The 25136-nt window shown below is 45.2% G+C and overlaps 1 protein-coding gene across 1 annotated transcript in view; it reads left to right on the forward strand.

Annotated features, from left to right (window-relative positions):
• The first annotated feature begins 427 nt into the window (after positions 1-427).
• Positions 428-25136, forward strand: part of LOC139388340 (phosphatidylinositol transfer protein alpha isoform-like) — a 57267-nt gene continuing 32558 nt past the window's right edge. Inside the window, exons 1-2 of the mRNA XM_071134953.1 lie at positions 428-672; positions 7512-7542. Coding sequence (XP_070991054.1) covers positions 656-672; positions 7512-7542 — 48 coding nt within the window. The 5' untranslated portion in view covers positions 428-655. The remainder of the gene's footprint in view (positions 673-7511; positions 7543-25136) is intronic.

The raw sequence follows: 25136 nt of genomic DNA on the forward strand, positions 1-25136 counted from the left end.
CACTTTTGTTTATTATCTAGTTCACTTGCTTTGGCAATGTAAACATATGTTTCCCATGCCAATAAAGTCCCTTAAATTGAAAGTAGAGAGAGAGAGAGGGGGGGGGGGGGGGTATGACGATGATGAAGATGATGATGATGAGTGAAGACTCAGAGGGTTCAACACCGCACACTTATGACACACACACACACACACACACACACACACACACACACACACACACACACACACACACACACACACACACACACACACACACACACACACACACTGAGCCAGCCCGTGATCTCCATCTGGTCAGAGGATTATCTCCCCAGCTGTTGTGACATCACCACAGGATCGACCACTCCGGTTCCGCCTCCCTGACGATCCTCCTTGCATCCACTCAGACCCTCAGCAGCAAAACCGATTCGGTGTTACGGCGATCTCCCTTGACGTCATCTTGCCCGGTGTGACGACACGAACGCGGTTGTAGCCTAGTTACCGCGCGAGGCCTCGATCAGGAAGTGCATTTGAGGAAAACAGAGAAACGGGAGGTAGAGAATGACATAGAGGGGGAGAGGTGGGAGAGAGAGTCTGACGGAGGGAAAGACACTGTTCTGGATCTTAACGGAGCACTAACCTTCCCTCGTGAGAAGAAGACATCACCACCACAATGATCATTAAGGAATTGTAAGTATGCCTACCGACGCCGTGTGTCCGTGACTGTTTTCTCTGTGAGCTTGCTGACATTGTGTCCAGCGGGTACACAGAGAGAGAGAGAGAGAGAGAGAGAGAGAGGCGGAGAGACCGGGAGAAAGAGAGAGTTTGGGGGAGGGGAGGGGGGGAATTACAGGCGCACGGTCAGCCCTGACATCTATGCACACACACTTGACTTTGACGTATCCGTTTGGATTTGATTCAGACAACAACAAAAGATATATATGATTTGTTATTTTTAAGCCCATTCAGAAATGATGTTCTATATGCCAGTTAGAGGGTTCTATGATGTTATATATGCCAGTTAAAGGGTTCTATGGTGTTCTATATGCCAGTTAGAGTGTTCTATAATGTTCTATATGCCAGTTGGAGGGTTCTATGATGTTCTATATGCCAGCTAGAGGGTTCTATGATGTTCTATATGCCAGCTAGAGGGTGCTATGATGTTCTATATGCCAGTTAGAGGGTTCTATGATGTTCTATATGCCAGCTAGAGGGTGCTATTATTATAACCGAGCCATCAGCAGCCGGCTCCGCGCCACGGTGCCCTTCATAGAGGCTGCAGTAACGGCCTGCATCCGGTAACGGTATAACTCAACGAGAATAGGCTACATCGCGGAATAGGGACAGATCAGGAAAAAATATTGTAACGAAAGGGAGAAAAATAACAATATATTAAACGTTAACGTTATAGGGACAGAAGCAGGCCGTGCGTGCCAGCATCCTCTCGTTCCACCCCCGTGGTGTTATTGATGCCTGCGCTGAAGGTGAAACGACAGAAATAGCATTCCGTTAGCTACAGGGCTGGAGTCAGCGTAGAGGTGGAGAGATGGAGGAATGCAATAGATAGATGGAGGGAGGAAATAAAACCGTGGTACCAGCGTCCGTCTTTTCCCGGGGGATTCTAGCATCAGTCATGTTTTTTCCGGGGAGCTGACGCCTGGTGCTACTAGATATGAGCATGAATAGAGGCCACATCACGAAGAGACATTTAAACCTCACTATTGACGTTATGCTTGTATTAGTCTCGACCACCCTTATTAGGACAGTTTCTAGAAGGTTATACGCAGGTATAGGCTTTTATTATGAGGTTATTATAAGGTTACTGTGTGTCTCAGTCAGACCAGTACACCGTGGCTGTCATGAATGATGCTATCAACTAGTTCATAAGGCAACTGTTGAACACATCTAGATCCATAACACGTCTAATGTACACACACACACAGCTAGGTGTAGGATAGACACACACACACACACACACACACACACACACACACACACACACACACACACACACACACACACACACACACACACACACACACACACACACAGCTAGGTGTAGGATAGACACACACACACACACACACACACACACACACACACACACACACACACACACACACAGCTAGGTGTAGGATAGACACACACACACTGCTAGGTGTATGATAGACACACACACACAGCTAGGTGTAGGATAGACACACACACACACACACACACACACACACACACACACACACACACACAGCTAGGTGTAGGATAAACACACACACACACACACACACACAGCTAGGTGTAGGATAGACACACACACACTGCTAGGTGTAGGATAGACACACACACACACAGCTAGGTGTAGGATACACACACACACACACACACACACACACACACACACACACACACACACACACACACACACACACACACACACACACACACACACACAGCTAGGTGTAGGATAGACACACACACACTGCTAGGTGTAGGATAGACACACACACACACAGCTAGGTGTAGGATAGACACACACACACTGCTAGGTGTAGGATAGCTGAAGTTGCTCTCCCCCTGCCCCAAGGCTAACACATACAGCTAGGTGTAGGATAGACACATACACACACACACACAGCTAGGTGTAGGATAGACACACTAACACACACACATACATACACACACACACACACACACACACACACACACACACACACACACACACACACACACACACACACAGCTAGGTGTAGGATAGACACATACACACACACACACACAGCTAGGTGTAGGATAGAAACACACACACACAGCTAGGTGTAGGATAGACACACACACACACACACACACAGCTAGGTGTAGGATAGACACACACACACACACAGCTAGGTGTAGGATAGACACACACACACAGCTAGGTGTATGACACACACACACACACACACACACACACACACACACACACACACACACACACACACACACACACACACACACACACACACACAGCTAGGTGTAGGATAGACACACACACACTGCTAGGTGTAGGATAGACACACACACACAGCTAGGTGTAGGATAGACACACACACACACACACACACACACACACACACACACACACACACACACACACACACACACACACACAGCTAGGTGTAGGATAAACACACACACACACACACACACACACACACACACACACACACACACACACACACACACAGCTAGGTGTAGGATAGACACACACACACTGCTAGGTGTAGGATAGACACACACACACACAGCTAGGTGTAGGATACACACACACACACACACACACACACACACACACACAGCTAGGTGTAGGATAGACACACACACACTGCTAGGTGTAGGATAGACACACACACACACAGCTAGGTGTAGGATAGACACACACACACTGCTAGGTGTAGGATAGCTGAAGTTGCTCTCCCCCTGCCCCAAGGCTAACTGTTGAACACATCTTGATCCATAATACGTCTAATATATTTGTAACTTTAGGCTTCAGTCTCTTTGGTTGTAGTTTATAAGTGAGGAGGAGAGGGAGAGTAGAGGAGAGGTGGGGGAGAGGAGAGGAGGAGGAGTGGAGAGGGAGAGGAGTGTGGGAGTAGAGGTAGAGGAGAGGAGGAGGAGTGGAGAGGGAGAAGAGAGGAGAGGAGGAGGAGTGGAGAGAGTGAGGAGAGGAGAGGAGAGGAGGAGGAGAGGAGAGGTGGGGGAGAGGAGTGTGGGAGGAGAGGGAGAGGAGAGGAGGAGTGGAGAGGGAGAGGAGTGTGGGAGGAGAGGGAGAGGAGAGGTGGGGGAGAGGAGAGGAGAGGGAGAGGAGAGGTGGGGGAGAGGAGGAGTGAAGAGGGAGAGGAGTGTGGGAGGAGAGGGAGAGGAGAGGTGGGGGAGAGGAGAGGGAGAGGAGTGGAACGCTGGAGGAGAGGAGAGGGATCGGGAAAGGGGGAGGAGTGGGGAGGGAGAGGAGTGGAGTGGAGAGGGGGAGGAGTGGAGAGGTGAAGGAGTGGAGAGGGGGAGGAGTGGAGAGGGGGAGGAGTGGAGAGGGGGACGAGAGGAGAGGGGGAGGATTAGAGTGGGCAGGAGTGGAGCGGAGAAGAGGAGAGGGGGAAGAGTGGAGAGGAGAGGGGGGAGTGGAGAGGAGAGGGGGGAGTGGAGAGGAGAGGGGGGGAGTGGAGAGGAGGGGGGGAGTGGAGATGAGAGGGGGGAGTGGAGAGGAGGGGGGGGGGTGGAGAGGAGAGGGGGGGAGTGGAGAGATGAGGGGGGGAGTGGAGAGGAGGGGGGGGAGTGGAGAGGAGAGGGGGGAGTGGAGAGGAGAGGGGGAGGATTAGAGTGGGGAGGAGTGGAGCGGAGAAGAGGGGGAAGAGTGGAGAGGAGAGGGGGGAGTGGAGAGGAGAGGGGGGAGTGGAGAGGAGGGGGGGGAGTGGAGAGGAGAGGGGGGAGTGGAGAGGAGGGGATGACTGCGGTCTGGCAGATCAGAAGCGATTAGGGAGATACTGGAGCCCCGATGAAACAGACTGGAAATTAATTAAGTTGCTCATGATGGAATGCTGAATGGACACACACAAAAACACACACACACACACACACACACACACACACACACACACACACACACACACACACACACACACACACACACACACACACACACACACACACACACACACACACACACACACACCGTGGACTGAGACGTTGCTCGTGTCTTACAGGGTTATAACCTCAACGTCAGTGTTTAAAACGGAATCATTAGGCATTTAGATTAGCCAATAAGTGTTCAACACAGGCGTTGAAAATGCAAGATTTAACATGATAGTCAGCTGTTTCCAGTCTGTTTCCAGTCTGTTTCCAGTCTGTTTCCAGTCTGGAGAACACCTGTATCTCCTTTGTGTTCAGGTTTGAAACACTAGTGTTTACTTCCCCATCGTCCTGTTTAGAGTCTATTTAGTCATTAGAAATTGATGTGACTTTCCATTCCTTTTTTTCAGAGGACAACACATACCTTTCCTCAAACCTCTCCTCATACCTCTCCTCATACCTCACCTCATACCTCTCCTCAAACCTATCCTCATACCTCTTTTCATACCTCACCTCATACCTCTCCTCAAACCTCTCCTCATACCTCTCCTCATACCTCACCTCATACCTCTCCTCAAACCTCTTTTCATATCTCACCTCATACCTCTCCTCAAACCTCTCCTCATACCTCTCCTCATACCTCACCTCATACCTCTCCTCATACCTCTCCTCATACCTCTCCTCATACCTCACCTCATACCTCTCCTCAAACCTCTCCTCATACCTCTCCTCATACCTCACCTCATACCTCTCCTCAAACTTCTCCTCATACCTCACCTCATACCTCTCCTCAAACCTCTCCTCATACCTCTTTTCATACCTCACCTCATACCTCTCCTCAAACCTCTCCTCATACCTCTCCTCATACCTCTCCTCATACCTCACCTCATACATTAACACACACCTCTCCTCATACCTCTCCTCATACATTAACACACACCTCTCCTCATACCTCTCCTCATACCTCTCCTCATACATTAACACACACCTCTCCTCATACCTCTCCCCATACCTCTCCTCATACATTAACACATACCTCTCCTCATACCTCTCCTCATACATTAACACATACCTCTCCTCATACCTCTCCTCATACATTAACACACACCTCTCCTCATACCTCTCCTCATACCTCTCCTCATACATTAACACACACCTCTCCTCATACATCTCCTCATACATTAACACACACCTCTCCTCATACCTCTCCTCATACATTAACACACACCTCTCCTCATACCTCTCCTCATACATTAACACATACCTCTCCTCATACCTCTCCTCATACATTAACACACACCTCTCCTCATACCTCTCCTTATACATTAACACATACCTCTCCTCATACCTCTCCTCATACCTCTCCTCTCCTCATACATTAACACATACCTCTCCTCATACCTCTCCTCAGACATTAACACATACCTCTCCTCATACCTCTCCTCATACATTAACACATACCTCTCCTCATACATAAATTACCCCAGTGTTTCACCCCAGTGATTTACCCCAGTGTTTTACCCCAGTGATTTACCCCAGTGTTTCACCCCAGTGTTTTACCCCAGTGTTTTACCCCAGTGATCTACCCCAGTGATTTACCCCAGTGTTTTACCCCAGTGTTTTACCCAAACGGCTCAGACTTCTCTGTTTCCATCTACGCGGGCCGGTACCCGTGTCTCACTGGGCCATGGCTCCGGTGGACTTGGGTCCAAGCCCAGGCGTTGGTACTTTATAACTGTCATTTACATAAGAACTGTGAACTTTAACACCTTCTCACAAAGCAACGGTCTTTAGTGTCACACTGCTGATGGAAACACAACAACACTAAAGCATTAAAACACATTGGAAAAGCATCTCCTGTTTCTATAAGTCCTCCGGCCTGGGAGCCACTGGAAGACCAGTTTCTCAGCTCCTCTCTGTAAGTCAACCTGCTAGACATTGACTTTCATTATGTGAACAGAAGTCTTCTTTTTTTTTTAAACAGTGAGATTTTCCTCCCACCTTAAAAAGAAAATGAAAGCGAGAGAGAGAAAGGGATAGAGAGAGAGAGAGAGGAGGGGAGAGAGAGAGAGGAGGGGAGAGAGAGAGAGAGAGAGAGAGAGAAAGGGAGAGAGAGAGAGAGAGAGAGGAGGGGAGATGAGAAAGAGAGAGAGAGAGAAAGGGAGAGAGAGAGAGAGAGACAGAGAGAGACAGAGAGAGAGAGAGAGGAGGGGAGATGAGAGAGAGAGAGAGAAAGGGAGAGAGAGAGAGAGGAGGGGAGATGAGACCACATTATTCATTCTCTCATTAAGTAGTGCCCCCTACAGGACCTCCAACACCACTTCCAGCAGCATCTGGTTTCCCATCCAGGGACCAACCAGGACCGCTGTTGGTTATTCTGTCGGAACTAACAGTTTTTTCTCTTGTTTTTCTCTCTCTCCCTTTCTCTCTCTCTCCCTTTCTCTCTCTCTCTCTCCTTTTCTCTCTCTCTCCCTATCTCTCTCTCTCCTTTTCTCTCTCTCTCTCTCTCTCTCTCTCTCTCTCTCTCTCTCTCTCTCTCTCTCTCTCTCTTTCTCTCTCTCTCTCTCTCTCTCTCTCTCTCTCTCTCTCTCTCGCTCTCTCTCTCTCTCTCTCTCTCTCTCTCACCCTCTCTGTCTCTGCCTCTCTCCCTCTATCTCCACTTTCCCTCTCTCCCCCTCTCTCTCTCTGCCTTTCTCCCTCATCTCCACTCTCTCTCTCTCCTTTTCTCTCTCTCTCTCTCTCTCTCTCTCTCTCTCTCTCTCTCTCTCTCTCTCTCTCTCTCTCTCTCTCTCGCTCTCTCTCTCTCTCTCTCTCTCTCTCACCCTCTCTGTCTCTGCCTCTCTCCCTCTATCTCCACTTTCCCTCTCTCCCCCTCTCTCTCTCTGCCTTTCTCCCTCATCTCCACTCTCTCTCTCTCTTTCTCTCTCTCTCAGTCGAGTTATTCTGCCCATATCAGTGGAAGAGGTAAGTTCTGTTTTAGTACTTGTGTTTGTGTGTGTGTGTGTGTGTGTGTGTGTGTGTGCCTGTGAGTGTGTGTGTCTGTGTCAAGCTTACAAAGCATTGATCACATAATGATCGCTCTAACTTCTCTGATTAACTATTATACGAGACATAATCCTACAGATGGATTTCTGTTACATGAACTACAGTCCATTGTCATTAGAATTTCACAGGCATGAAATACAATCCAATTAGTATTTTGTGTATTTAATTACATTTCGATTTATAAAATCAGCACCCCTACTTTCTGCTATGTGTACATGTAAAAATGAACAATTGTAAAGCATGCTGAGTATTATTCTACTGAGCTCCGCCCCGAAACAAGGCCATGAATAATGCCCAGTGTGCTTTGCAGTTCATTTCGGTATGTTCATCTTCACATACACTGCTTTCGGGAAAGTATTCAGACCCCTTGACGCTTTCCACATTTTATTACGTTACAGCCTTATTCTAAAATGGATTCAATCATTTTTTTCCCCTCATCAGTCTGCACACAATACACCATAATGACATCACAATACCTCAATGACATCACAATACCTCAATGACATCACAATACCTCAATGACATCACAATACCTCAATGACATCACAATACTCCATAATGACAAAGAAAAAACCTTTTGCTTTGAGACTCAAAATTGAACTTCGGTGCTGTTTCCATGGATCATCCTTGAGATGTTTCTACAACTTGACTGGAGTCCACCTACGGTAAATTCAATTGATTGGACATGATTTGGAAAGGCACACACCTGTCTATATAAGGTCCCACAGTTGACAGTTCATGTCAGAGCAAAAACCAAGCCACGAGGTCGAGGGAATTGTCTGTAGAGCTCCGAGACAGGATTGTGTCGAGGCACAGATCTGGGGAAAGGTACCAAAACATTTCTGCAGCATTGAAGGTCCCCAAGAACACAGTGGCCTCCATCATTCTTAAATGGAAGAAGTTTGGAACCAACAAGATTCTTCCTAAAGCTGGCTGCCCGGCCAAACTGAGCAATCGGTGGAGAAAGGCCTTGGTCAGGGAGGTGACCAAGAACCTGATGGTCACTCTGACAGAGCTCTGTCACATCTGGAGGAAACCTGGTAGCATCCCTACGATGAAGGTCACAGCATTGTGGATGTTTTTCAGGGACTGGGAGACTCGTCATGATTGAGGCAAAGATGAACAGAGCAAAATCCTTGATGAAAACAAGTCTCTGAATGTCCTCGAGTGGCCCAGCCAGAACCCGGACTTGAACCCAATCGAACATCTCTGGAGAGACCTGAAAATAGCTGTGCAGCGATGCTCCCCATCCAACCTGACAGAGCTTGAGAGGATCTGCGGAGAAGAATGGGAGAAACTCCTCAAATACAGGTGTGCCAAGCTTGTAGCGTCATACCCAAGAAGACTCGAGGCTGTAACCGCTGCCAAAGGTGCTTCAACAAAGTACTGAGTAAAGGGTCTGAAAACTAATGTAAATGTGATCTTTAATTATTATTATTTTTTTGTAAATGAACAAAAATGTCTAAAACCCTGTTTTTGCTTTGTCATTATGGGGTGTTGTTATAATGGGGCATTATGGGGTATTGTTATAAAGGGGCATTATGGGGTATTGTTATAATGGGGCATTATGGGGTATTGTTATAATGGGGCATTATGGGGTATTGTTATAAAGGGGCATTATGGGGTATTGTTATAATGGGGCATTATGGGGTATTGTTATAAAGGGGCATTATGGGGTATTGTTATAATGGGGCATTATGGGGTATTGTTATAAAGGGGCATTATGGGGTATTGTTATAATGGGGCATTATGGGGTATTGTTATAAAGGGGCATTATGGGGTGTTGTTATAATGGGGCATTATGGGGTATTGTTATAAAGGGGCATTATGGGGTATTGTTATAAAGGGGCATTATGGGGTATTGTTATAATGGGGCATTATGGGGTATTGTTATAATGGGGCATTATGGGGTATTGTTATAAAGGGGCATTATGGGGTATTGTTATAATGGGGCATTATGGGGTATTGTTATAATGGGGCATTATGGGGTATTGTTATAAAGGGGCATTATGGGGTATTGTTATAATGGGGCATTATGGGGTATTGTTATAAAGGGACATTATGGGGTATTGTTATAATGGGGCATTATGGGGTGTTGTTATAAAGGGGCATTATGGGGTATTGTTATAAAGGGGCATTATGGGGTATTGTTATAAAGGGGCATTATGGGGTATTGTTATAAAGGGGCATTATGGGGTATTGTTATAAAGGGGCATTATGGGGTATTGTTATAATGGGGCATTATGGGGTATTGTTATAATGGGGCATTATGGGGTATTGTTATAATGGGGCATTATGGGGTATTGTTATAAAGGGGCATTATGGGGTATTGTTATAATGGGGCATTATGGGGTATTGTTATAATGGGGCATTATGGGGTATTGTTATAATGGGGCATTATGGGGTATTGTTATAATGGGGCATTATGGGGTATTGTTATAAAGGGGCATTATGGGGTGTTGTTATAATGGGGCATTGTGGGGTATTGTTATAATGGGGCATTATGGGGTATTGTTATAATGGGGCATTATGGGGTATTGTTATAAAGGGACATTATGGGGTATTGTTATAATGGGGCATTATGGGGTATTGTTATAATGGGGCATTATGGGGTATTGTTATAAAGGGGCATTATGGGGTATTGTTATAATGGGGCATTATGGGGTATTGTTATAATGGGGCATTATGGGGTATTGTTATAATGGGGCATTATGGGGTATTGTTATAAAGGGGCATTGTGGGGTATTGTTATAAAGGGGCATTATGGGGTATTGTTATAATGGGGCATTATTGGGTGTTGTTATAAAGGGACATTATGGGGTATTGTTATAATGGGGCATTATGGGGTATTGTTATAAAGGGGCATTATGGGGTGTTGTTATAATGGGGCATTATGGGGTATTGTTATAAAGGGGCATTATGGGGTGTTGTTATGATGGGGCATTGTGGGGTATTGTTATAAAGGGGCATTATGGGGTATTGTTATAAAGGGGCATTATGGGGTATTGTTATAAAGGGGCATTATGGGGTATTGTTATAAAGGGGCATTATGGGGTATTGTTATAATGGGGCATTATGGGGTATTGTTATAAAGGGGCATTATGGGGTATTGTTATAAAGGGGCATTATGGGGTATTGTTATAAAGGGGCATTATGGGGTATTGTTATAATGGGGCATTATGGGGTATTGTTATAATGGGGCATTATGGGGTATTGTTATAATGGGGCAGTATGGGGTATTGTTATAATGGGGCATTATGGGGTATTGTTATAATGGGGCATTATGGGGTATTGTTATAAAGGGGCATTATGGGGTGTTGTTATAATGGGGCATTATGGGGTATTGTTATAATGGGGCATTATGGGGTATTGTTATAATGGGGCATTATGGGGTATTGTTATAAAGGGGCATTATGGGGTATTGTTATAATGGGGCATTATGGGGTATTGTTATAATGGGGCATTATGGGGTATTGTTATAATGGGGCATTATGGGGTATTGTTATAAAGGGGCATTATGGGGTATTGTTATAATGGGGCATTATGGGGTATTGTTATAATGGGGCATTGTGGGGTATTGTTATAAAGGGGCATTATGGGGTATTGTTATAATGGGGCATTATGGGGTATTGTTATAAAGGGGCATTATGGGGTATTGTTATAAAGGGGCATTATGGGGTATTGTTATAATGGGGCATTATGGGGTATTGTTATAAAGGGGCATTATGGGGTATTGTTATAATGGGGCATTATGGGGTATTGTTATAATGGGGCATTATGGGGTATTGTTATAAAGGGGCATTATGGGGTATTGTTATAATGGGGCATTATGGGGTATTGTTATAATGGGGCATTATGGGGTATTGTTATAATGGGGCATTATGGGGTATTGTTATAAAGGGGCATTATGGGGTATTGTTATAATGGGGCATTATGGGGTATTGTTATAATGGGGCATTATGGGGTATTGTTATAAAGGGACATTATGGGGTATTGTTATAATGGGGCATTATGGGGTATTGTTATAAAGGGGCATTATGGGGTGTTGTTATAATGGGGCATTGTGGGGTATTGTTATAAAGGGGCATTATGGGGTGTTGTTATAATGGGGCATTGTGGGGTATTGTTATAATGGGGCATTATGGGGTATTGTTATAATGGGGCATTGTGGGGTATTGTTATAATGGGGCATTATGGGGTGTTGTTATAATGGGGCATTATGGGGTATTGTTATAATGAGGCATTATGGGGTATTGTTATAATGGGGCATTATGGGGTATTTGTATATTATATATATATTATATAGTTATTGTGTGTAGATGGATGACGGAAAAATACACTTATCAATTTTAGAATATTAAGGCTGTAACAAAATGGTCTGAATACTTTCCGAATGCCCTGTATGGATATATATATATACATATAGAGTACCAGTCCAAAGTTTGGACACACCTACTCATTCAAGGGGTTTTCTGTAACTATTTTCTACATCTAGAATAATGGTGGACATCAACACTATGAAATGGAATCATGTAGGAACCAAAGAGGTGTTAAACAAATCAAAATATATTTGATATTTGAGATTCTTCAAAGTAGCCAATCTTTGCTTTGAGGACAGCTTTAAAACACTCTTGGCATTCTCTCAACCAGCTTCATGACGTAGTCACCTGGAATGCATTTAAATTAACAGGTGTGCCTTGTTAAAAGTGAGTTTGTGGAATTTCTTTCCTTCTTTAATGCGTTTGAGCCAATCGGTTGTGTTGTGACAAGGTAGGGCTGGAATACAGAAGAGGGTATACAGCCCTATTTGGTAAAAGACCAAGTCCATATTATGGCAAGAACAGCTGAAATAAGCAAAGAGAAACGACAGTCCATTAGTTTAAGACATGAAGGTCAGTCAATCTGGAAAGTTTCTTTAAGTGCAGTCGCAAAAACCATCAAGGACTATGATGAAACTGGCTCTCATGAGGACCGCCACAGGAAAGGAAGACCCAGGCATTACCCAGACACACTACATTACCCAGAAACACTACATTACCCAGACACACTACATTACCCAGAAACACTACATTACCCAGACACAATAAATTTACCCCGAAACACTACATTACCCAGACACACTACATTACCCAGAAACACTAAATTACCCAGACACACTACATTACCCAGAAACACTACATTACCCAGAAACACTACATTACCCAGAAACATTACATTACCCCGAAACACTACATTACCCAGAAACACTAAATTACCCAGACACACTACATTACCCAGAAACACTAAATTACCCAGACACACTACATTACCCAGAAACACTACATTACCCAGAAACACTACATTACCCAGAAACACTACATTACCCCGAAACACTACATTACCCAGAAACAATACATTACCCAGACACACTACATTACCCCAAAACACTACATTACCCCGAAACACTACATTACCCAGACACACTACATTACCCCGAAACACTACATTACCCCGAAACACTACATTACCCAGAAACAATACATTACCCAGAAACACTACATTACCCCGAAACACTACATTACCCCGAAACACTACATTACCCCGAAACACTACATTACCCAGAAACACTACATTACCAAGAAACACTACATTACCCCGAAACACTACATTACCCAGAAACACTACATTACCCCGAAACACTACATTACCCAGAAACACTACATTACCCAGAAACACTACATTACCCAGAAACACTACATTACCCAGACACACTACATTACCCAGACACACTACATTACCCAGAAACACTACATTACCCAGAAACACTACATTACCCAGACACACTGCATTACCCCGAAACACTACATTACCCCGAAACACTACATTACCCCGAAACACTACATTACCCAGAAACACTACATTACCCCGAAACACTACATTACCCAGAAACACTACATTACCCAGAAACACTACATTACCCAGACACACTACATTACCCAGAAACACTACATTACCCAGACACACTACATTACCCAGAAACACTACATTACCCCGAAACACTACATTACCCAGACACACTACATTACCCCGACACACTACATTACCCAGAAACACTACATTACCCAGACACACTACATTACCCAGACACACTACATTACCCAGAAACACTACATTACCCAGACACACTACATTACCCCGAAACACTACATTACCCGAAACACTACACTACCCCGAAACACTACATTACCCAGAAACACTACATTACCCCGAAACACTACATTACCCAGAAACACTACATTACCCAGAAACACTACATTACCCAGACACACTACATTACCCAGAAACACTACATTACCCCGAAACACTACATTACCCAGACACACTACATTACCCAGACACACTACATTACCCAGAACCACTACATTACCCAGACACACTACATTACCCAGTAACACTACATTACCCCGAAACACTACATTACCCAGAAACACTACATTACCCCGAAACACTACATTACCCAGAAACACTACATTACCCAGAAACACTACATTACCCAGAAACACTACATTACCCAGACACACTACATTACCCAGAAACACTACATTACCCAGAAACACACTTGTCTAAATTGATGGGTCAATGTGAAGAAATGCAATAACCCCCAGTCACATCTTGCCTAGTGAATGGGTCTCTACAGAAGGTGGAAATTGTACAGCCAAATGGTTGCTTTCGTAGTAGCAATATCAGAAATAGATAGTGTCAATATAAATTCAAATATACAGTATGTACAAGAACAATATTAACTTGAATTGTTTTATTTATTTAACCAGGCAAGTCAGTTAAGAACAAATTCTTATTTACAATGACGGCCTACCCTGGACGACACTAGGCCAATTGTGCGCTGCCCTATGGGACTCCTAAATACGTCCGGTTGTGATACGGCCTGGAATCGAACCAGGGTCTGTAGTGACGCCTCTAGACGCAGTGCCTTAGACCGCTGCGCCAATCGGGAGCCCAACGATATCAGTGATAGGTGAGGTAGGTATATGAGTTATAGTTTTCATACAATCAGGGGTAAAGTGGCTGAGAGGCAGGATAAAAACTATACTAGTAGCAACAACGTATTAGGAGAGAGTCATGTGAATAGAGGCACTGCAGATAGTAGCAGCAACGTATTAGGAGAGAGTCATGTGAATAGAGGCACTGCAGATAGTAGCAGCAACGTATTAGGAGAGAGTCATGTGAATAGAGGCACTGCAGATAGTAGCAGCAACGTATTAGGAGAGAGTCATGTGAATAGAGGCACTGCAGATAGTAGCAGCAACGTATTAGGAGAGAGTCATGTGAATAGAGGCAGATAGTAGCAGCAACGTATCAGGAGAGAGTCATGTGAATAGAGGCACTGCAGATAGTAGCAGCAACGTATTAGGAGAGAGTCATGTGAATAGAGGCACTGCAGATAGTAGCAGCAACGTATTAGGAGAGAGTCATGTGAATAGAGGCAGATAGTAGCAGCAACGTATCAGGAGAGAGTCATGTGAATAGAGGCACTGCAGATAGTAGCAGCAACGTATTAGGAGAGAGTCATGTGAATAGAGGCAGATAGTAGCAGCAACGTATCAGGAGAGAGTCATGTGAATAGAGGCAGATAGTAGCAGCAACGTATTAGGAGAGAGTCATGTGAATAGAGGCACTGCAGATAGTAGCAGCAACGTATTAGGAGAGAGTCATGTGAATAGAGGCACTGCAGATAGTAGCAGCAACGTATTAGGAGAGAGTCATGTGAATAGAGGCAGATAGTAGCAGCAACGTATCAGGAGAGAGTCATGTGAATAGAGGCACTGCAGATAGTAGCAGCAACGTATTAGGAGAGAGTCATGTGAATAGAGGCAGATAGTAGCAGCAACGTATCAGGAGAGAGTCATGTGAATAGAGGCAGATAGTAGCAGCAACGTATTAGGAGAGAGTCATGTGAATAGAGGCAGATAGTAGCAGCAACGTATTAGGAGAGAGTCATGTGAATAGAGGCAGATAGTAGCAGCAACGTATTAGGAGAGAGTCATGTGAATAGAGGCAGATAGTAGCAGCAACGTATCAGGAGAGAGTCATGTGAATAGAGGCACTGCAGATAGTAGCAGCAACGTATTAGGAGAGAGTCATGTGAATAGAGGCAGATAGTAGCAGCAACGTATTAGGAGAGAGTCATGTGAATAGAGGCAGATAGTAGCAGCAACGTATCAGGAGAGAGTCATGTGAATAGAGGCAGATAGTAGCAGCAACGTATCAGGAGAGAGTCATGTGAATAGAGGCAGATAGTAGCAGCAACGTATTAGGAGAGAGTCATGTGAATAGAGGCACTGCAGATAGTAGCAGCATCGTATTAGGAGAGAGTCATGTGAATAGAGGCAGATAGTAGCAGCAACGTATTAGGAGAGAGTCATGTGAATAGAGGCAGATAGTAGCAGCAACGTATCAGGAGAGAGTCATGTGAATAGAGGCAGATAGTAGCAGCAACGTATTAGGAGAGAGTCATGTGAATAGAGGCAGATAGTAGCAGCAACGTATTAGGAGAGAGTCATGTGAATAGAGGCAGATAGTAGCAGCAACGTATTAGGAGAGAGTCATGTGAATAGAGGCAGATAGTAGCAGCAACGTATTAGGAGAGAGTCATGTGAATAGAGGCAGATAGTAGCAGCAACGTATTAGGAGAGAGTCATGTGAATAGAGGCAGATAGTAGCAGCAACGTATTAGGAGAGAGTCATGTGAATAGAGGCAGATAGTAGCAGCAACGTATTAGGAGAGAGTCATGTGAATAGAGGCAGATAGTAGCAGCAACGTATTAGGAGAGAGTCATGTGAATAGAGGCAGATAGTAGCAGCAACGTATTAGGAGAGAGTCATGTGAATAGAGGCAGATAGTAGCAGCAACGTATTAGGAGAGAGTCATGTGAATAGAGGCACTGCAGATAGTAGCAGCAACGTATCAGGAGAGAGTCATGTGAATAGAGGCAGATAGTAGCAGCAACGTATTAGGAGAGAGTCATGTGAATAGAGGCAGATAGTAGCAGCAACGTATTAGGAGAGAGTCATGTGATTAGAGGCACTGCAGATAGTAGCAGCAACGTATTAGGAGAGAGTCATGTGATTAGAGGCACTGCAGATAGTAGCAGCAACGTATTAGGAGAGAGTCATGTGAATAGAGGCAGATAGTAGCAGCAACGTATTAGGAGAGAGTCATGTGAATAGAGGCAGAAATTAGCAGCAACGTATTAGGAGAGAGTCATGTGAATAGAGGCACTGCAGATAGTAGCAGCAACGTATTAGGAGAGAGTCATGTGAATAGAGGCAGATAGTAGCAGCAACGTATTAGGAGAGAGTCATGTGAATAGAGGCACTGCAGATAGTAGCAGCAACGTATTAGGAGAGAGTCATGTGAATAGAGGCAGATAGTAGCAGCAACGTATTAGGAGAGAGTCATGTGAATAGAGGCAGATAGTAGCAGCAACGTATTAGGAGAGAGTCATGTGAATAGAGGCAGATAGTAGCAGCAACGTATTAGGAGAGAGTCATGTGAATAGAGGCACTGCAAATAGTAGCAGCAACGTATTAGGAGAGAGTCATGTGAATAGAGGCACTGCAGATAGTAGCAGCAACGTATTAGGAGAGAGTCATGTGAATAGAGGCAGATAGTAGCAGCAACGTATTAGGAGAGAGTCATGTGAATAGAGGCAGATAGTAGCAGCAACGTATCAGGAGAGAGTCATGTGAATAGAGGCACTGCAGATAGTAGCAGCAACGTATCAGGAGAGAGTCATGTGAATAGAGGCAGATAGTAGCAGCAACGTATTAGGAGAGAGTCATGTGAATAGAGGCAGATAGTAGCAGCAACGTATTAGGAGAGAGTCATGTGAATAGAGGCAGATAGTAGCAGCAACGTATTAGGAGAGAGTCATGTGAATAGAGGCACTGCAAATAGTAGCAGCAACGTATTAGGAGAGAGTCATGTGAATAGAGGCACTGCAGATAGTAGCAGCAACGTATTAGGAGAGAGTCATGTGAATAGAGGCAGATAGTAGCAGCAACGTATTAGGAGAGAGTCATGTGAATAGAGGCAGATAGTAGCAGCAACGTATCAGGAGAGAGTCATGTGAATAGAGGCACTGCAGATAGTAGCAGCAACGTATCAGGAGAGAGTCATGTGAATAGAGGCAGATAGTAGCAGCAACGTATTAGGAGAGAGTCATGTGAATAGAGGCAGATAGTAGCAGCAACGTATTAGGAGAGAGTCATGTGAATAGAGGCACTGCAAATAGTAGCAGCAACGTATTAGGAGTCATCTGAATAGAGGCAGATAGTGCTGAGGACTGGTCCGTCTGAATCCCGCTTGGACAAGGGAATCTATATTCGGATAGCCTGTTTCTGTCCTGCCCTTGACTTTGGTGCAGGGCATGTGATGTCCACCTGAAGTGTTGGTACTGCTTAAACCTGTGGCAGCAGCCTGAAGTATGGAGTCAGGTGTTGTTTCCAGCCATAGCTTTCCACCAGCACCGTACCATCCTCCATACTAACCAATCAGCACATAGTATCATCCATATTAACCAATCACCACACAGCATCCTCCTAACTAACCAATCACCACACAGCATTCTCCATACCAGCGGTTCCCAAACCTTTTATGGTCACAACAACAACAAGGTGGGAACCATCCTCCATACTAACCAATCAGCACATAGTTTCATCCATATTAACCAATCACCACACAGCATCCTCCTAACTAACCAATCACCACACAGCATTCTCCATACCAGTGGTTCCCAAACCTTTTATAGTCCCGTACTCCTTCAAACATTCAACTTCCAGCTGTACCCCCTTTATCACCAGAGTCAGCTGTACCCCCTCTAGCACCAGGGTCAGCTGTACCCCCTTTATCACCAGAGTCAGCTGTACCCCCTCTATCACCAGGGTCAGCTGTACCCCCTTTATCACCAGAGTCAGCTGTACCCCCTCTATCACCAGGGTCAGCTGTACCCCCTCTATCACCAGGGTCAGCTGTACCCCCTTTATCACCAGAGTCAGATGTACCCCCTCTATCACCAGGGTCAGCTGTACCCCCTTTATCACCAGAGTCAGCTGTACCCCCTCTATCACCAGGGTCAGCTGTACCCCCTTTATCACCAGAGTCAGCTGTACCCCCTCTATCACCAGGGTCAGCTGTACCCCCTCTATCACCAGGGTCAGCTGTACCCCCTCTATCACCAGAGTCAGCTGTACCCCCTCTATCACCAGAGTCAGCTGTACCCCCTCTATCACCAGAGTCAGCTGTACCCCCTTTATCACCAGAGTCAGCTGTACCCCCCTCTAGCACCAGGGTCAGCTGTATCCCCTCTATCACCAGGGTCAGCTGTACCCCCTCTATCACCAGGGTCAGCTGTACCCCCTCTATCACCAGGGTCAGCACACTCTCAAATGTTGTTGTTTGCCATCATTGTAATCCTGCCACACACACACACTATACGATACATTTATTACTCATAAGAATGAGTGTGAGTTTTTGTCACAACCCGGCTCGTGGGAAGTGACAAAGAGCTCTTATAGGACCAGGGCACAAATAATAATATCATAATAATCAATAATTTTGCTCTTTATTTAACCATCTTACATATAAAACCTTATTTGTCACAGTTGTAAATGAGAACTTGTTCTCAACTTGCCTACCTGGTTAAATAAAGGTGAAATAAAATAAAATAAATCAATTTGTTCATAGAAAATTGTGAATAACTCACCACATGTTAATGGGAAGGGTGTGCTTGAAAGGATGCACATAACTCTGCAATGTTGGGTTGTATTGGAGAGAGTCTCAGTCTTAAATCATTTTCCACACACAGTCTGTGTCTGTATTTAGTGTTCATGTGAGGGCTGAGAATCGAATCTCTTTTTAATGTTTACTTTTATTTTAATTTTACCCCGTTCTCTCCCCAATTTCGTGGTATCCAATTGTTAGTAGCTACTATCTTGTCTCATCGCTACAACTCCCGTACAGGCTCGGGAGAGACGAAGGTTGAAAGTCATGCGTTCTCCGATACACAACCCAACCAAGCCGCACTGCTTCTTAACACAGCGCGCATCCAACCCGGAAGCCAGCCGCACCAATGCGTCGGAGGAAACACTGTGCACCTGGCAACCTTGGTTAGCGTGCACTGCGCCCGGTCCGCCACAGGAGTCACTGGTGCGCGATGAGACAAGGATATCCCTACCGGCCAAATCCTCCCTAAACCGGACGACGCTAGGCCAATTGTGCGTCGCCTCACGGACCTCCCGGTCACGGCCGGTTATGACAGAGCCTGGGCGCGAACCCAGAGTCTCTGGTGGCACAGCTGGCGCTGCGGTACAGCGCCCTTAACCACTGCGCCACCCGGGAGGCCATTTAAAAAAAATCATAATAATATATTTTTTTAAATGTATTATTTTTGGGAGAATCAACTCTCACATAGGAACCCACTGTTCCTACTATCCTGGAAAATACAGACATAATGTGAGATCAATAAATGTAGTACCAATCACGTTGGAGGTCAATTAGATAATCAAAACGTGTTGTTTATGTTTTACACACCAAGTGTTGTCATCGATTCCTTGTGGAGACGCCACACTGCTACTTTTGTCACATGGGATGGCAGCAGCTTTACTCCAAAGTGTTGGTGTCCTGGGTGGCGTCCTGGTAACACTATGGCATTATCCTCTGCGTAGTTGTTGATGAAGTTCACCGCTCGCTGCAAGTCCTCATGCTTTGGGTGTAACCTGTGCTTGCTTGGGTCAGCTCTCTTTCTGATGGGAGGCATTAGACCATTCTCCTTGTTTTTACTGGTGAGGAGAGTCAGGTGTGTTCTACAGGTCTTTCTGATGGGAGGCATTAGACCATTCTCCTTGTTTTTACTGGTGGAGGAGAGTCAGGTGTGTTCTACAGGTCTTTCTGATGGGAGGCATTAGACCATTCTCCTTGTTTTTACTGGTGGAGGAGAGTCAGGTGTGTTCTACAGGTCTTTCTGATGGGAGGCATTAGACCATTCTCCTTGTTTTTACTGGTGGAGGAGAGTCAGGTGTGTTCTACAGGTCTTTCTGATGGGAGGCATTAGACCATTCTCCTTGTTTTTACTGGTGGAGGAGAGTCAGGTGTGTTCTACAGGTCTTTCTGATGGGAGGCATTAGACCATTCTCCTTGTTTTTACTGGTGGAGGAGAGTCAGGTGTGTTCTACAGGTCTTTCTGATGGGAGGCATTAGACCATTCTCCTTGTTTTTACTGGTGAGGAGAGTCAGGTGTGTTCTACAGGTCTTTCTGATGGGAGGCATTAGACCATTCTCCTTGTTTTTACTGGTGAGGAGAGTCAGGTGTGTTCTACAGGTCTTTCTGATGGGAGGCATTAGACCATTCTCCTTGTTTTTACTGGTGGAGGAGAGTCAGGTGTGTTCTACAGGTCTTTCTGATGGGAGGCATTAGACCATTCTCCTTGTTTTTACTGGTGGAGGAGAGTCAGGTGTGTTCTACAGGTCTTTCTGATGGGAGGCATTAGACCATTCTCCTTGTTTTTACTGGTGGAGGAGAGTCAGGTGTGTTCTACAGGTCTTTCTGATGGGAGGCATTAGACCATTCTCCCTGTATGACTGATGGAGGAGAGTCAGGTGTGTTCTACAGGTCTTTCTGATGGGAGGCATTAGACCATTCTCCCTGTATGACAGATGGAGGAGAGTCAGGTGTGTTCTACAGGTCTTTCTGATGGGAGGCATTAGACCATTCTCCTTGTTTTTACTGGTGAGGAGAGTCAGGTGTGTTCTACAGGTCTTTCTGATGGGAGGCATTAGACCATTCTCCCTGTATGACAGATGGAGGAGAGTCAGGTGTGTTCTACAGGTCTTTCTGATGGGAGGCATTAGACCATTCTCCCTGTATGACAGATGGAGGAGAGTCAGGTGTGTTCTACAGGTCTTTCTGATGGGAGGCATTAGACCATTCTCCTTGTTTTTACTGGTGGAGGAGAAACAGGTGTGTTCTACTGATGCTGAAAGTCAAATTCCAGATATTTTAGCATTGTTATACAATAGATGGCTGTAATCAACGTCAGACACACCTGGCTAACCTTACCAGCGGTGTGGACTCGAGTCACATGACTTGGACTCGAGTTAGACTCGAGTCACGAATATGATGACTTGCAACTCGACTTTGACTTTAACACCAATGACTTGTGACTTGACTTAGACTTGAGCCTTTTGACTTGAACTGACTTGATACCCTCCCCAAGCCCAAATATTAAAAATGATGCTATTACAAAAAGTTTTAATTTAATTACAGTTTGAATCGGACAGCAGCCAATCAAATTGTGGCAGCTGAGAAAAAGTGGAGCCCTTGGAAAGATGATACCCAAAATTATTATTTTTTTATTCTACAATGTAGAAAATAGTAAAAAAAAAGAAAAACCTTGAGTAGGTGTGTCCAAACTCTTGACTGGTACTATATACAGTATGTTCCTTTATTATTTTCCCCTAACCCAACACCCCTCCCCTAATTGGACTAAACTAATGGACAACAACACTTAGGCTTCTACTTCCAGTTAATACCGACTATATACATTTTACGGACCCACTATATTTTACATTAGTTATCTTGTTGTTTTTAGTTCCATCCTTCATCCTTCAGCTCCATTCAACCCCTCCCATCTATCTCTGAACACCATCCAGTCCCATCCTTCAGCTCCATTCAACCCCTCCCATCTCTCTCTGAACACCATCCAGTCCCATCCTTCAGCTCCCCTCAACCCCTCCCATATATCTCTGAAGACCATCCAGTCCCATCCTTCAGCTCCCCTCAACCTCTCCCATCTATCTCTGAACACCATCCAGTCCCATCCTTCAGCTCCCCTCAACCTCTCCCATCTATCTCTGAACACCATCCAGTCCCATCCTTCAGCTCCCCTCAACCTCTCCCATCTATCTCTGAACACCATCCAGTCCCATCCTTCAGCTCCCCTCAACCTCTCCCATCTATCTCCTAACACCATCCAGTCCCATTCTTCAGCTCCATTCAACCCCTCCCATCTATCTCTGAACACCATCCAGTCCCATCCTTCAGCTCCATTCAACCCCTCCCATCTATCTCTCAACACCATCCAGTCCCATCCTTCAGCTCCCCTCAACCCCTCCCATCTATCTCTCAACACCATCCAGTCCCATCCTTCAGCTCCCCTCAACCCCTCCCATCTATCTCTCAACACCATCCAGCTTCTACTTTGCCATATATTTTTAACTGTGCTGTTTTGTTTCATAAAGTTCTGAGCCTTTCCATTATCATAGCTTCTACAGATTATAAAGGAAAGATATATTTATTTGCTAAAAGTATTATTACATTATTGATCGATTGACTATGACTTTTCTGATCACCCAGTAGCGTTATCTCCAGGTAAATGTTGAACTTCTTCAACCATTCCTGGACCTGCGACCAATCACAAACTGCATATTTACAGTACCAAAACAAACTATGATCTAATGATTCTGTCTCTTTGCAGAAAAAGTTTGGAATCCGGCGTCGTTTTGTGTATCAGTTTATAAACCATGTGCCATTGAAAATCTCTTCCCAACTATTTTGCAATCTGCTTGGCACGGCTATCAATTAATTGGTCCTTAAATTAAACTGGTATACTTTTTTATTCATCACAATTTTCTTTAACCAATGTTGGTCTTTAATGCCGACGGACAAGTTCCTTACTTTTTCCCCCTTGCGTGTGTGTGCATGTGTGTGTGTGTGTGTGTGTGTGTGTGTGTGAATGTGTGTGTGTGTGTGTGTGTGTGTGTGTGTGTGTGTGTGCTGTATTTTCCATTAGAGGTGATTAGGAAATGAAAGGATCCATTGTTCTGTGTTTACACACTGCACAGCGGAAGGATGGGGACGGAAAGGACGGGAGGTGGAGGGAAGAGGAGAAGGGAGGGGAGGTACGAGAGAACAGAAGAGAGGGAAGAGGGAAGAGGAGAAGGGAGGGGAGGTACGAGAGAACAGAAGAGAGAGAAGAGAGAAGTAGAGAAGTAGACATTGGTTTTAAAGAAAGAGAAGGAAGAGAAGAGAAAGGGACTGAGAGAAAGAGGGATAGAGCGAGAGGTTTTACTGTTAATTACTAATATTTTATTGTTCATGTTGTTGTCCCTGACAGACCTGGGCCCTGACAGACCTGGGCCCTGACAGACCTGGGCCCTGACAGTAAATCTCAGTAAGACCAAAATAATGTTCCACAAAAGGTCCCGTTCCCAGGACCAGAAATACAAATTCCATCTAGACACTGTTCCTCTAGAACACACGAAACACTATACATACCTCGGCCTAAACATCAGCGCCACGGGTAACTTCCACAAAGCTGTGAACAAGCTGAGAGACAGGGCAAGAAGGGCATTCTATACCATCAAAAGGAACAAGAAATGTGACCAATTAGAAAGGCCGCCGGAGGCAGACATGGCTCTCAAGAGAAGACAGGCTATGTGCACACTGCCCACAAAATGAGGTGGAAACTGAGCTGCACTCCCTAAACTCCAGCCAAATGTATGACCAGATTGGAGAGACGTCCCTTTTTCAGGACCCTGTCTTTCAAAGATAATTCCTAAAAATCCAAATAACTTCACAGATCTTCATTGTAAAGGGTTTAAACACTGTTTCCCATACTTTTTCAATGAACCATAAACAATTAATGAACATGCACTTGTGGAACGGTCGTTAAGACACTAACAGCTTACAGACGGTAGGCAATTAAGGTCACAGTTATGAAAACTTAGTACACTACTGACTCTGTAAAACACCAAAAGAAAGATGCCCAGGGTCCTTTTTCATCTGAGTGAGCGTGCCTTAGGCATGCTGCAAACAGACATGAGGACTGCAGATGTGGCCAGGGCAATAAATTGCAATGTCCGTACTGTGAGACGCCTAAGACAGCTACACGGAGACAGGACAGACAGCTGATCGTCCTCGCAGTGGCAGACCACGTGTAACAACACCTGCACGGGATCAGTACATCTGAACATCACACCTGCGGGACAGGTACAGGATGGCAACAACAACTGCCTGAGTGACACCAGGAACGTACAATCCCTCCATCAATGCTCAGACTGTCCGCAATAGGCTGAGAGAGGCTGGACTGAGGGCTTGTAGGCCTGTTGTAAGGCAGGTCCTCACCAGACATCACCGGCAATAACGTCGCATATGGGCACAAACCCACCGTCGCTGGACCAGACAGGACTGGCAAAAAGTGCTCTTCAAGGACGAGTCGCGGTTTTGTCTCACCAGGGTTGATGGTTGGATTCACGTTTATCGTTAAAGGATTGAGCGTTACACTGAGGCCTGTACTCTGGAGTGGTATCGATTTGGAGGTAGAGGGTCCATCATGGTCTGGGGCGATGTGTCACAGCATCATTGGACTGAGCTTGTTGTCATTGCAGGCATTATCAAAGCTGTGAGTTACAGGAAAGACATCCTCCTCCCTCATGTGGTACCCTTCCTGCAGGCTCA

This window comes from Oncorhynchus clarkii, chromosome 29 (assembly GCF_045791955.1).
Source record: "Oncorhynchus clarkii lewisi isolate Uvic-CL-2024 chromosome 29, UVic_Ocla_1.0, whole genome shotgun sequence".
Lineage (NCBI taxonomy): Eukaryota > Metazoa > Chordata > Actinopteri > Salmoniformes > Salmonidae > Oncorhynchus > Oncorhynchus clarkii.